The 14,948-nt window shown below is 44.3% G+C and overlaps 1 protein-coding gene across 1 annotated transcript in view; it reads left to right on the forward strand.

Annotated features, from left to right (window-relative positions):
- Window positions 1-1,071: 1,071 nt before the first annotated feature.
- ddx27 (DEAD (Asp-Glu-Ala-Asp) box polypeptide 27) overlaps window positions 1,072-14,948 on the forward strand; it is a gene marked incomplete at its 3' end in the record, with an annotated part of 18,481 nt that continues 4,604 nt past the window's right edge. The window contains exons 1-8 of the mRNA XM_071534509.1: window positions 1,072-1,234; window positions 2,193-2,345; window positions 5,265-5,324; window positions 5,448-5,661; window positions 6,608-6,657; window positions 7,013-7,099; window positions 7,784-7,889; window positions 8,212-8,385. Of these exons, the coding sequence (XP_071390610.1) occupies window positions 1,160-1,234; window positions 2,193-2,345; window positions 5,265-5,324; window positions 5,448-5,661; window positions 6,608-6,657; window positions 7,013-7,099; window positions 7,784-7,889; window positions 8,212-8,385 (919 nt within the window). The remainder of the gene's footprint in view (window positions 1,235-2,192; window positions 2,346-5,264; window positions 5,325-5,447; window positions 5,662-6,607; window positions 6,658-7,012; window positions 7,100-7,783; window positions 7,890-8,211; window positions 8,386-14,948) is intronic.

The raw sequence follows: 14,948 nt of genomic DNA on the forward strand, positions 1-14,948 counted from the left end.
TCAAAGCGGGTGTTTGACATCATCTGTCGATGGCAAAATACCTGAATGACATCACTGATGGGGGTGTGGCCAGAGCTTTCAACCCACAGAGAGCAGTGCAGCAGCAGCTTTCTGGCCCATGTGACTTAGTATTGTTTTATTCGTTAATGGAGAACTACAATGTTTTAGAAAGTGATTCGCGCTGTCAGCCTGTCAATCACAGGCTGCAGTATCACAACACTTCTCCCTTTAGTTAGTTTCTCCTCAGTAAACCTGTAACAGGCGTTTGGCTCAGAAGGTAAAGCCTCAGCCTTTCATGTGGAAGGTTGTGGAATCAAACCCAGGCTTCAAGAAAAAGTAACAGACAGTTTGTCTGTTGTGAAAAACTCCAGCAATGTGTTGCAAAGAAAAGACGTTCTGCCGAATTCTGCATCCCCACCTGATTTCTAGGGCGACGTAGGCTTACTGTTTAAAAACGATATAATCTTCTTTGTGGGCGTTCATCAATGATGAGAAATGATCTGACGTCTATAGTTTATGAACGTTTAGAGTCATTAATGTTTTATTAGACTCAGTAGAAGCAGCATTTCCTTGATACAACTGGTCTGAAATGTATCTGTCAATATTTCTGAGGACGAACTCGTTGGTGTTTTTAAATGCGGAAAAATGCCAAACTTTGCCAAACTCGATCAAATAAAGCACGTGCTGATGACACCATTTTATTCCCATCACAGTTTGACTTGTCCTCACTGAGAGTTCAGGGCCGAACGCGTTATAGCTGCCGGGTAATGAAACCCCTGTTGTTTCAGCTTGGGTCATTATTGACCTGATATTCACACCGTCGAGCCTGAGAAAACTTACTTGGCAATAAACTTTATTCTGATTCTGATTCTGATAAAACCACTTGGTTCACAGAGAATTAAAGTTGCGAGGCGGGGATGCAGAATTCGGCGGGACCGGCAGCGGGACCGGCAGCGGGACGGCAGCAGTCCCTCCTCCCGCCGCCGGAGGCCGCTGCTCCTCCAGCTGCTTCCGGATCAAACCGGTCAGACTTCCTACTTCCGTCAACACACGTGTGTCCGCGGAGGCACGAGCGACGAGAGACTGGAAGCGGCAGAGAACCAGCAGAAGCAATAGAATCAGCAGCAGAACCAGCAGAACCAGCGGCAGAACCATCCTGATGGATCTGATCAGAACCATCCAGGACGGAGAGGAGAGTCCGGAGGAGCCGGAGAGCGAGTCCGACGGCGGGGAGGTGAGTCCGAAGTTCTGATGCAGAACCTCGGTCTGTGGGACCCGTTCTTTCTCGGTCTGTAGAACCGGTTCTTTCACACCGGGTTCCCGCTGTGGGAGTAACGGAACCAGGTAGAACAGCTGAAGCTGCTTGGTGTTCGAAGAGTAAATCGATCTGTAACTGAAAGGTTCCGTCTGGTTCTACAGCTGATCAGACTGGACTGATGACTTCTGACTCAGTTCAGACTGTAGTTGTGTCTGTTCTGTCTGTTCTGTTCTGTCTGTTCTGTCTGTTCTGTTCTGTTCTGTCTGTTCTGTCTGTTCTGTCTGTTCTGTCTGTTCTGTTCTGTCTGTTCTGTCTGTTCTGTTCTGTCTGTTCTGTTCTGTTCTGTTCTGTTCTGTCTGTTCTGTTCTGTTCTGTCTGTTCTGTTCTGTTCTGTTCTGTCTGTTCTGTCTGTTCTGTTCTGTTCTGTCTGTTCTGTTCTGTCTGTTCTGTCTGTTGTTGAACACAGTGTGACTCGTTCTGTCAGGATCATTTGATCACATGAAGTCAGTCAGATTTTAAAGTTATTAGTTGTCAGGTAGACTGGGGAAGCCAAATGGCTCCAGTGTGTCTCCCAGTGACTGAAACATTATCTAATGTACTCATTATATGCAGACTGAAGTGTATAGGGTCTATATGCAGACTGAAGTGTATAGGGTCTATGTGCAGACTGAAGTGTATAGGGTCTATGTGCAGACTGAAGTGTATAGGGTCTATGTGCAGACTGAAGTGTATAGGGTCTATGTGCAGACTGAAGTGTATAGGGTCTATATGCAGACTGAAGTGTATAGGGTCTATGTGCAGACTGACATGTATAGGGTCTATATGCAGACTGACGTGTATAGGGTCTATATGCAGACTGATGTGTATAGGTATGTATAGTATGTGTAGTCCATGTACTGTGTGTGTTGGGTTTGACCCTCTGTCCTCCTGGCAGGACCAGCCCATCGTCCTGAACAGGAAGAGGAAGCTGGGGAAGCAGGGCCGCGGGGCGAGAGACTTCAGCACCGACTTCGAGTTTGGAGAGAGAGACGGACTGGACAGTGAAGACTGGATCATGGCTGATGTGATGGCTCAGCTGAAGAAGAAGGTAGGGTATTGGTTCTATAGCAGTGTACAGCAGGTTATTGGTTCTATACAGCAGGGTATTGGTTCTATACAGCAGGGTATAGGTTCTATAGCAGTGTACAGCGGGGTATTGGTTCTATAGCAGTGTACAGCGGGATATTGGTTCTATAGCAGTGTAAAGCAGGGTATTGGTTCTATAGCAGTGTACAGCAGGGTATTGGTTCTATACAGCAGGTTATTGGTTCTGTACAGCAGGGTATTGGTTCTATACAGCAGGTTATTGGTTCTATACAGCAGGGTATTGGTTCTGTACAGCAGGTTATTGGTTCTATGCAGCAGGGTATTGGTTCTGTACAGCAGGGTATTGGTTCTATAGCAGTGTACAGCGGGGTATTGGTTCTATACAGCAGGGTATTGGTTCTATAGCAGTGTACAGCGGGGTATTGGTTCTATAGCAGTGTACAGCAGGGTATTGGTTCTATACAGCAGGTTATTGGTTCTGTACAGCAGGGTATTGGTTCTATAGCAGTGTACAGTGGGGTATTGGTTCTATAGCAGTGTACAGCAGGGTATTGGTTCTATAGCAGTGTACAGCAGGGTATTGGTTCTATACAGCAGTTTATTGGTTCTGTACAGCAGGGTATTGGTTCTGTACAGCAGGGTATTGGTTCTATACAGCAGGTTATTGGTTCTGTACAGCAGGGTACTGGTTCTATACAGCAGGTTATTGGTTCTATACAGCAGGGTATTGGTTCTGTACAGCAGGTTATTGGTTCTATACAGCAGGGTATTGGTTCTATAGCAGTGTACAGCGGGGTATTGGTTCTATACAGCAGGTTATTGGTTCTGTACAGCAGGGTATTGGTTCTATACAGCAGGTTATTGGTTCTGTACAGCAGGGTATTGGTTCTATAGCAGTGTACAGTGGGGTATTGGTTCTGTACAGAAGATTATTGGTTTTATACAGCAGGTTATTAGTTCTGTACAGCAGGTTATTGGTTCTATACAGCAGGTTATTGGTTCTATAGAGCAGGGTATTGGTTCTGTACAGCAGGGTATTGGTTCTATACAGCAGGGTATTGGTTCTATAGCAGTGTACAGCAGGTTATTGGTTCTGTACAGCAGGGTATTGGTTCTATACAGCAGGTTATTGGTTCTATAGAGCAGGGTATTGGTTCTGTACAGCAGGTTATTGGTTCTATACAGCAGGGTATTGGTTCTATAGCAGTGTACAGCGGGGTATTGGTTCTATACAGCAGGTTATTGGTTCTGTACAGCAGGGTATTGGTTCTATACAGCAGGTTATTGGTTCTGTACAGCAGGGTATTGGTTCTATAGCAGTGTACAGTGGGGTATTGGTTCTGTACAGAAGATTATTGGTTTTATACAGCAGGTTATTAGTTCTGTACAGCAGGTTATTGGTTCTATACAGCAGGTTATTGGTTCTATAGAGCAGGGTATTGGTTCTGTACAGCAGGGTATTGGTTCTATACAGCAGGGTATTGGTTCTATAGCAGTGTACAGCAGGTTATTGGTTCTGTACAGCAGGGTATTGGTTCTATACAGCAGGTTATTGGTTCTATAGAGCAGGGTATTGGTTCTGTACAGCAGGGTATTGGTTCTATACAGCAGGGTATTGGTTCTATAGCAGTGTACAGCAGGGTATTGGTTCTATACAGCAGGTTATTGGTTCTATAGAGCAGGGTATTGGTTCTGTACAGCAGGGTATTGGTTCTATACAGCAGGGTATTGGTTCTATAGCAGTGTACAGCAGGGTATTGGTTCTATACAGCAGGTTATTGGTTCTGTACAGCAGGTTATTGGTTCTATACAGCAGGGTATTGGTTCTGTACAGCAGGGTATTGGTTCTATACAGCAGGGTATTGGTTCTATAGCAGTGTACAGCGGGGTATTGGTTCTATACAGCAGGTTATTGGTTCTGTACAGCATGGTATTGGTTCTATACAGCAGGTTATTGGTTCTGTACAGCAGGTTATTGGTTCTATGCAGCAGGTTATTGGTTCTATGCAGCAGGTTATTGGTTCTGTACAGCAGGGTATTGGTTCTATGCAGCAGGTTATTGGTTCTGTACAGCAGGGTATTGGTTCTATGCAGCAGGTTACTGGTTCTATAGAGCAGGGTATTGGTTCTGTACAGCAGGGTATTGGTTCTATACAGCAGGGTATTGGTTCTATAGCAGTGTACAGCGGGGTATTGGTTCTATACAGCAGGTTATTGGTTCTATACAGCAGGTTATTGGTTCTATACAGCAGGTTATTGGTTCTATGCAGCAGGTTATTGGTTCTATGCAGCAGGTTATTGGTTCTGTACAGCAGGGTATTGGTTCTATGCAGCAGGTTATTGGTTCTGTACAGCAGAGTATTGGTTCTGTACAGCAGGTTATTGGTTCTGTACAGCAAGGTATTGGTTCTGTACAGCAGAGTATTGGTTCTGTACAGCAGGGTATTGGTTCTGTACAGCAGAGTATTGGTTCTGTACAGCAAGGTATTGGTTCTGTACAGCAGAGTATTGGTTCTGTACAGCAGGGTATTGGTTCTATACAGCAGGTTATTGGTTCTATGCAGCAGGTTATTGGTTCTATGCAGCAGGTTATTGGTTCTGTACAGCAGGGTATTGGTTCTATGCAGCAGGTTATTGGTTCTGTACAGCAGAGTATTGGTTCTGTACAGCAGGTTATTGGTTCTGTACAGCAAGGTATTGGTTCTGTACAGCAGAGTATTGGTTCTGTACAGCAGGGTATTGGTTCTGTACAGCAGGGTATTGGTTCTGTACAGCAGAGTATTGGTTCTGTACAGCAGGTTATTGGTTCTGTACAGCAGGTTATTGGTTCTGTACAGCAGGGTATTGGTTCTGTACAGCAGAGTATTGGTTCTGTACAGCAGGTTATTGGTCCTACAGTAAACTGAACGTCTCTGTGCAGAGAGCTCCCACCACTCTGGATGAGAAGATTGAGAAGGTCAGGAAGAAGAGGAGAGCTGAGGTGAGTAGATTTCTGTTTCTACTTCCTGTCCGGTCAGTTTCTACTTCCTGTCCGGTCAGTTTCTACTTCCTGTCTGGTTAGTTTCTACTTCCTGTCTAGAACACTGTCTGTTCTGACCTGCAGGAGAAGGCAGCACAGACCGACACAACTGACACTCCAGCTGGAAAAGACCAGGAGGAAGAGGAGGGGGAGGAAGATGATGATGGTGATGATGATGTGAAGCCAGACGTTGGAGAAGCTGATGGTGGCGATGAGGAAGGTGGAGATGATGATGAAGATGAGGAGGAGGAGGAGGATGAGTTTGACTCTGCAGATGAAGAGGTTCTGACTAAAGCAGGTCGGTTCAACAGAATCCGGTTTCTTCTCTGAAGTTCACAGTCATTAAAGCTGATAAAGGAAAGACTGCAACAGAGGAAAATTATCGATTTTCATCTTCATAATCAACATATTATTTACTTTTGAACATGGATGCAGTAAGCCCAACCCACCTCCAAACACCTGAGCCAGAGCGTCCACAGTCTGGGAATACTGGTTTTACTGGGAATGGAATTCTGACGTGTCACAGCAGGTAATCACAGGTGGAACTAATAACATTAATGATGGTTCCGTTCCATTTCAGTGTTCCTGCGTCATTTCAATGAGCAGCAGGCGACCCGAACCGTTAAAGTTATCAGTTCCACCTGTGACTACCTGCTGAGAAAAAGATCTAAACTGTGATCAGAAAGCCAGTGAGGCTCAGCAGCTTGATCCTGATCCAGGAAACAGTTCAGTTCACTTTGTCAGACTCAGAGTCCATTAAAAAACATACAACATTATAAACACACAAACAAAATACAATACATAAATAAAAAGAAAACATTGCCACTTTTTATAAAAGACACTTATACCAATGTTTCCACAGGTTTGACAGCAGCGTGATAATTCTGAGAATCATTCAGTCGACAGATTAATTTGTACATCAGATTTCTCAATAGAGCCTGGAAAGTGCTGACTCTAGCATTACAAAGCAAGTCACCTGCACTGCACCACCTGGGTTTTTTAAGCAATATGCGCATACAGTCATCATAGGCAACCTGAAGCTTATGTGTCCTCGCCTTTTTAAACTTCGCCCACAAGGGGGCAGTATAGAGAGGATTCAATGTGCTGTAAAGAGACTTATCTTAACGGTCTGAACACATGTAGAATTTTCTTGTTAGCTTGAGCGTATAATACACAGTGTTTTAAATATCTGTTCTGTCGTTTATCGTTAACTGAAAGTGAACTAACAGACTGTTTCTTCACAGACACCCTGAGGGAGAAAGAACGACGAGGGAGGAAGAGGAGAGGAGAGGAGGTGAGGAGGGGAGGAAGAGGAGAGAGGAGGAGGGGGGAGGAAGGGAGGAGGGGAGAAAGAGGTGGAGGTGAGGAAGAGGAGGGGAGGGGAGGGAGAGGAGGAGAGGAAGCGGAGGTGAGGAGGAAGGAAGAGCAGTTGTTACTGGAAACATTTTCCCATTGGTCCAGAACAGTTCACTGTTAATATAATTACAAAATATCAGTTCTGTCGTTTATCGTCAGCTGGAACAGTTGGTACTGGGTTGCTACGGTAATGGCATGGTTTGTATTTGAACTGTGTGTGTGTGTGTGTGTGTGTGTGTGTGTGTGTGTGTGTGTGTGTGTGTGTGTGTGTGTGTGTGTGTGTGTGTGTTCAGGCTCCAGACTCGTTCTATGAAGACGCCTCCAACTATGATGACAAGCTGACCTTCCATGACATGAACCTGTCCAGACCCATCCTGAAGGTAACATGACCCCCGACCTCTGACTGACCCCTGACCTCTGACTGACCCCCCGACCTCTGACTGACCCCTGACCTCTGACTGACCCCCCGACCTCTGACTGACCCCTGCTGTCTGACTTTGTGGCGTCACAAAGGTTCGCTCATTATCATTTTTGTAAGAAATATCAGACTAACAAAGAGTTTTTTTCAAAGCGGTTGAGCGGTTGTCGTTGTTTATTACCGGAGAGTTTTCCCTACCTGTAGCCGCCGGGCCGCGGCGTCTCACGTTTCACTCTGGAAACGGTTAGCCAATGGGAACGGAGGGTCGTTAATATTAATGAGCCTTAAAGACACAGAGACCGAAACGGCCTGTTCTTGGTAAGGCTCAGAGAGATGCTGGAAAATGAACGTGGAGAAATGGATTGAGAGAGTTTTTGGTTCATGACACCACACACACACACACACACACACACACACACACACACACACACACACACACACACACACACAGCTTTGAATGGACAGAAAGACACAAAATAAAACTCTGGAGGATCTGGACCTGCTGTAAGATCAAATTCTGGGGGAAACACTAGAGAAACACCCAGCCTGCTGTCTGTCTGCCTCTGTCTTTTTGATCATGTCATTATTCTTATTTTTGTTATTATTATTGATAATAATGTGAATATTGATCTGACTGATTGATCAGGCGATCAGCGCTCTGGGCTTCAAGCAGCCGACTCCCATCCAGCAGGCCTGTGTTCCTGTGGGGCTGCTGGGGAAAGACCTGTGCGCCTGTGCTGCTACTGGGACAGGTGGGTTCTGCTGGTTCTACTGGTTCTGCTGGTTCTACTGGTTCTGCTGGTTCTACTGGTTCTGCTGGTTCTACTACGACAGATAACACTGTCCTTCTGGTAACACTATCTCTCCTCTCCTCTCCACTCCTCTCCACCTTTTTCCTTGTTTCCTTTCCTCTCCTCTCCTTTTTTCCTCTCCTCTCCTTGTTTCCTCTCCTCATTTTTCCTCTCTTCTCCTCTCTCCTTGTTTCCTTTCCTTTCCTCTCTTCTCCTTGTTTCCTCTCCTCTCCTTTTTCCCTCTCGTCTCCTCTCCTCTCCTTGTTTCCTCTCCTCTCCTCAGGAAAGACAGCAGCCTTCATGTTGCCGGTGTTGGAGCGTTTGGTTTATAAGCCCAGGGAGTCCCAGGTGAGCCGGGTTTTGGTGCTGGTTCCCACCAGAGAGTTGGGCATCCAGGTTCACTCTGTGGCCCGGCAGCTGGCCCAGTTCACCTCCATCACCACCTGCCTGGCTGTGGGTAAGACTGACATATGTTTCCTTTAACCTCCACCTCCTTCCTGCTCTGTGGATGTTGGGTGAAATTTGTTCTTCTTCTACTGTACCTTCTGCTGTGCGAGCTGCGGCTCTGAACACTGCAGAGCGCACTGATCGATCAGAAAACAGACAGAATTATTGATGATAGATTTGTGTGTGTTGGTTTGTTCTGAGCGTCAACATGGCGGAGAGGAGAACAGCGTTAGGGGAAGACGGACGGGTTTATTCACATCAACACTGAGCATGGAGACGAGGCTCTCCTCCTCAGCACTGCTGTCTCAAACAGGCTTGTGTCTGGAATACAGAGCATCCTTCTTAAGCCACTTTGATATGAATCTCCATACAGAGTCTGTGAATCAGCACAGACAGATGTCAGTAGGTCAGCAGCTGATTCATGATGATAGTTTGATTTGATTCAGTGTCATAAACAGCAATACAGTTTACTTGTTCTGATCTCCTTATACTAGAGATAGTATAGAGATATAGAGACAATATAGAGATAGTATAGAGACATAGAGACAATATAGAGATAGTATAGAGACATAGAGACAATATAGAGATAGTATAGAAATATATAGGCAATATAGAGATAGTATAGAGATATAGAGACAATATAGAGATAGTATAGAAATATAGAGATAGTATAAAAATATAGATAGTATAGAAATATATAGACAATATAGAGATAGTATAGAAATATATAGGCGATATAGAGACAATATAGAGATAGTATAGAGATATATAGACAATATAGAGATAGTATAGAGATATATAGACAATATAGAGATATATAGGCAATATAGATAGTATAAAAATATAGAGACAATATGTAGATAGTATAGAGATATAGAGACAATATAGAGATAGTATAGAAATATAGAGATAGTATAGAAATATAGATAGTATAGAAATATATAGACAATATAGAGATAGTATAGAAATATATAGGCAATATAGAGATAGTATAGAGATATATAGACAATATAGAGATAGTATAGAGATATAGAGACAATATAGAGATTAGGGTTGGGCGGTAATACGGTATCCCGGGGTATTTGAAAATAGCAACGAGTTGGTCCCTAAAAAGATGCAACTGCTGCAATTTGGCAGCATTTCGGGTTCCGACTAGGGACGGGCATTTCAAGCAAAAATACTATTCGATATTCACTGGGAACTATTCGACCATTCTTCGAAGATCAACCCCCCCCCGCCTGCACAGACGGTGCGAACTAGGCTAGCCATATTGACATTAGCTAGCCAGGCTAACTAGCAAGCTAGGCGGACGTTAGCATAGAGCTAGCAAGCTAAGCCAGCTACCTAGTCCGGCTAAATAGCCCCGAACCGGTCCTTCTCTCGTTTTACGTGCCCATCTCAGAATCAATCACCCGCTAACCGCTGCAGGATGAACATCTGGTCCAGTTCAAAGCCCACCGCTGCTGCTGCTGCCCAAGCAGGACCATCCACTGTAAATATTTTGTAAATATGTAACGTTTGCTATTCCGTTTCTGATGTTCAGAGAATAAAACTGGAACATGTATCACATTTTTGTCGTTGTGTGAAAATCACAGTTGAAGTGCACTGCAGCCACCTTGTGGCGGGAAACGGTAAAGCAGCGACTACATAAATTCATCATTTGGAATTGGTGGCTCCCTCCAGGCCCTACAATGTGATTTTTAATCAGACGGTAATACTGTATACCGCGGGAAAATTTGGGGAAGGTTTAACAGTGTCAAAAATTGGATACCACCCAACCCTAATAGAGATAGTATAGAGATATAGAGACAATATAGAGATAGTATAGAGATATATAGATAATATAGAGATAGTATAGAAATATATAGACAATATAGAGATAGTATAGAAATATATAGGCAATATAGAGATAGTATAGAGATATAGAGACAATATAGAGATAAAGAGACAATATAGAGATAGTATAGAGATATAGAGACAATATAGAGATAAAGAGACAATATAGAGATAATATAGAGATATAGAGATAATATAGATTGTATAGAGATATAGACATAGTACAGAGATATAGAGACAATATAGAGATAGTATAGAGATATAGAGATAGTATAGAGATAAAGAGACAATATAGAGATAGTATAGAGATATAGAGATAATATAGATTGTATAGAGATATAGACATAGTATAGAGATAAAGAGACAATATAGAGATAGTATAGAGATATAGAGATTAGTAGTGTAACGGTTCAGTAAACTCATGGTTTCGGTTTGGTGTATATATCTAGTTCACTGGGGAGGGGAAATATAATTGCAAATTCCAATTTCCACAATGTATTTATTTAAAAAACCTTAGGTTTGCCTCAATGAAAATTTAAGTCCAGTATAACTAAATCAACAGACTTTCTTTCAAAAGTAAATACTCCTTCAAAAGTATATACATAGGCCAACATCAACAGTGCAACATAAAATGCAACTTAAATCATGTAGGACTACTGAAATCTTCCACTAATGAATAGAGCTACAGATCTTTCTATAAACAGCCAAAGTAGTGATATGCGAGTCAATCCGGAACCCGCGGCCCCGCAGGTTTATCTGCAGGTGGGGCAGGTGGGGCAGGTGGGGCAGGTGGGGCAGGTGGGGCAGGTGGGGCAGGTGGGGCAGGTGGGGCAGGTGGGGCAGGTTGGGTCGATTGAAGATCATATTGAGAACGAACGGGCGGGCGATGTGTCGGTCGGGCGGTCGCAGGTTGAAAAAACCCTGACCTGCTGAAGAGCAAGTTGTTTTGGTCCTACCGGCTCTCCTCCTCCTCCTCTCCTGCTGCTGCCGGTGTGACCGCAGAGTGATGTCGGGCTCTATCGGCACGGAAGCCAAAAATCAGGTCAGTGTATAGAAATTGATCCAAATTGATCTCTAATGTGCCAATGTGCGTCATCACATCATGTCTGTCATGTCGATTCACAGACCAGCAGCAGCAGCTCTGCTCAGCATCACAATTTATCTTTCTCAATATTTAAATATTGAGAAAATAATCAATATTGATTATTGATCAATAATCAATAAATTGTGATGCTGAGCAAGAGCAGTGTGCGGGATCTTCTTTTCTCAAGACTGAAGTGATACTTTCCAACGCACCTGCATCAGAGATAGTTGGATGTGCAAATATCTATATAAATATCTATATGAAAAAATAATTTGAAGTTGAGTTGAGTTGTTTGAATCGCTGGTCCAGTGCTGAAGATAGGAGGTAGATGCTGCTGGGCTCCAAACTTAACAGCCGCCATCTGCTTCCGTGACGAGGGTCGTCTTCATTTCTGTGATGGCAGGGCTGTCATCCTCTTCCGGTGACAGGTGGCGTTTCTTCAGGTTGAAGAGCATTGGCACTGTTGCAGACAACGACAAGTTCTCCTCCTGTGATAGCAATTCTGTAAGCGTGATTAGGGGCCCCAGCACTTCTGCTGTCTCCTGTGCCAGTTTCCACTGGTCTGCTGTCAGGTCCAGGGTGTGATCTCCTTTCTTCGTGATGCTGGGATCTGACAAAACAGCCGTCACTGGCCATCGTCGCTCCACCAGTCGATCAAGCGTTTCACATGTAGAGTTCCAACGAGTAGCGACGTCTTGTATGAGTTTGTGCTCTACAACATTCTGCTGCTTTTGTTTCTCTTTCAAGGCAGCTGTAGCCTTTGCACTTTTTTTGAAGTGTCCCACGAGATTCCTGGCAGCCGAAACCGTGCGACGTATTCTGTCCTGTTTTAGAGCTGTATTTATGCACAGCTGTAGCGTGTGTCCTGAGCAGTAGACCCCTTGAACGTCGCCCCATTTCTCCGGTTCTTTCTTCAGCGTCTCCGTGCACAGCTTCATATTGCTGGCATTGTCGTGAACAACGGCTACTCGCTTGTAATTTGGAACGGCGAAGGCGCCTGCCGCTTCTCCAAGCTGTTGTGCAATGTTGACTTTCGTATGGCTCCCCTCCATTAATTTGGTTTCCAATACGAAGACACAGATTTTCCACTCCTGAGTTATAAAGTGACAGGTGACAGCCATGTACGCCTCCATGCTCACCGAGGTCCAAATGTCCGTTGTGAAACTTAAGGCAGTTGAGTTTTCAACAAGAGTTGAAATTTGGTCTCGCAGATCGCTGTACTTCAGAGACAGGGCGTGTGAAATACTGGAGCGTTTGGGGACAGTGTAGTCGGGCTCCATCGTCTTCATTAATTTTCTGAAGCCTTCGCCTTCGACTACGTTAATGGGTCTCATATCCATAGCGATGAACTCTGCTATGGCATCTGTTATCTCTCTCTTTCTTTTCTCCGTTATCGGTTTTTGGAACTGTAGGGTCTGCTGTGTAGTTTTGGGTGTGGTTGAGGATGTTGATGGCTGCGATGCCTGGGGATGCACCTATGGAGAAGTTATATCGTTAGGCAGGGCTACTCTACGTTTTTTATTCCAATAATTGCCTTAGCCCCAGATGTTCCCACATTACTCCTTATGTTTTATTTTAACTATTCGGATCAGTTGCAACTATTTTCCAAGCAAAATAAGTGCATGTTTTTATCATGTGTAACGTTACTGTTTAAACGGCGGATAAAAGCAGCTTCATCATGGCGACTGGACAACACACATCAAGCTAAGTTTGCTAGCTAAGCTAGTATGATCTGATCTGAGTTTGTTGTCACGTACCTTTGGAGCAGCTCATGATAAAGAGCCTTTCTAAAAAAAACAGTTTTCAGTCACGTTACTTATTTCAGTGTTTTTCAACCAGAAAAAAAACGTATTCGACGGATCATCAGCTGTTTTCATTAGCGCGACCGCGTAGCTTCACCATGTTTGACTAATAAAGTTATTTTGACTCAAGGCAGGGTAAGTACCGTAAAGACACATTTAGACGCGCAACAAAATATAAAGAGTAATAATAATAATAATAATTGATTACATTTATATAACGCTTTTCTAAGTACTCAAAGCGCTTCACATATCGGGGGGGAGGGGACTCAACTCATCCACCACCGAGTAGAGTAGCTGGCAAGAGCATGGTTTTACAAGAGATGGCTCATAGGACATACAGTATATACTTTGTTTGCATATGTTTGTGTCAGAAATATGACTTAAGACTGTTTACAATACCAGTGAAGGTAAAAGAAGAGAGAAAACAGCTTTTGTTGACAGTATCTCTCAGGGCTTTTATCATTTTGTTTATTCAGACATTTACAAGGGATTTACAATTACAATTACTCATTTGGCAGACGCTTTTATCCAAAGCAACGTACACATGAGATTTTAATACAACACAAGCAAGGATCTAGTCAGGAGAGAACAATGAGAGTAAGAGCCATAAAGCTAAGTTCTGGTCCAACAGGACAGAGGTGCTATGAGGCAGAGAGGCAGATAAAGATTATTTATTTATTTTTTTTAATTACACAGTCCATCAGGTGAGAAGGTGTTCTCTAAAGAGCTGGGTCTTTAGCCTTTTCTTAAAGATTGAGAGGGACTCTGCGGATGGAATGGAGTTTGGTAACTCGTTCACCACCGAGGAACCACAGAAGAAGAGTCTGGATAGAGACTTAGGGCCTTGTTGTGGCGGCAGACGAGGAACCACAGAAGAAGAGTCTGGATAGAGACTTAGGGCCTTGTTGTGGCGGCAGACGAGGAACCACAGAAGAAGAGTCTGGATAGAGACTTAGGGCCTTGTTGTGGTGGCAGACGAGGAACCACAGAAGAAGAGTCTGGATAGAGACTTAGGGCCTTGTTGTGGCTCCTTGGCAGAGCGTAGTGGGCGGAGGGAGCGTAGACCTGAATGAGGAGTTCAGGTCGGTCGGAGCCGCTTTGTAGGTGAGCATCAAGGACTTGAACTGGATGCGGGCGACTGGGAGCCAGAGGAGGGAGATGAACAGCAGAGTGACATGTGCTCTTTTGGGCCGGGTGAAGACCGGACGCTCCGCCTGTTCTGGATCATCTGCAGAGGTTTGAGCTACAGGCCGGGAGCCCTGCCAGGAAGGAGCTGCAGGAGTCAAGGCTGATATTACAAGAGCCTGAACCAGGAGTTGAGCTGCATGCTCAGACAGGTAGGGTCTGATCTTCCTGATGTTGTACAGAGCAAATCCACATGACCGAGCAACAGAAGCCACATGCTCCTTGAAGGTTAGTTGGTCATCAATCATGACACCCAAGTTTCTGGCAGACTTTGTGGGAATGAGCTGAGCTGATTGGAGCTGGATACTGATCTGTTGTTGTACAGAGGGACTGGCTGGGATGACAAGGAGCTCAGTCTTTGACCGGTTAAGCTGAAGGTGGCGTTCCTTCATCCAAGCCCAGATATCGGCGAGGCATGCCGATATCCGTGCCGAGACCGTGGGGTCGTCTGGCGGGAACGATAGGAGGATTTACCTTAATAATAGTTTTCTTGTTTATATTTTTGCATAATAATTTTCAAATTTAAAGATATTCAATATCGGCACAAAATATCGGCTATCGGCAGCTTCAGTTAAAAAATCGGTATCAGCCTTAAAAAACCCATATCAGTCGAACCCTAATAGAGATAGTATAGAGATATAGCACATTTTACCGTGACACATACTG

Source organism: Centroberyx affinis, unplaced genomic scaffold (genome assembly GCF_046629955.1).
Source record: "Centroberyx affinis isolate AG114_WGS23_722 - 3 ecotype Tasmania unplaced genomic scaffold, CSIRO-AGI_Caff_v1 ptg002565l_1, whole genome shotgun sequence".
Lineage (NCBI taxonomy): Eukaryota > Metazoa > Chordata > Actinopteri > Beryciformes > Berycidae > Centroberyx > Centroberyx affinis.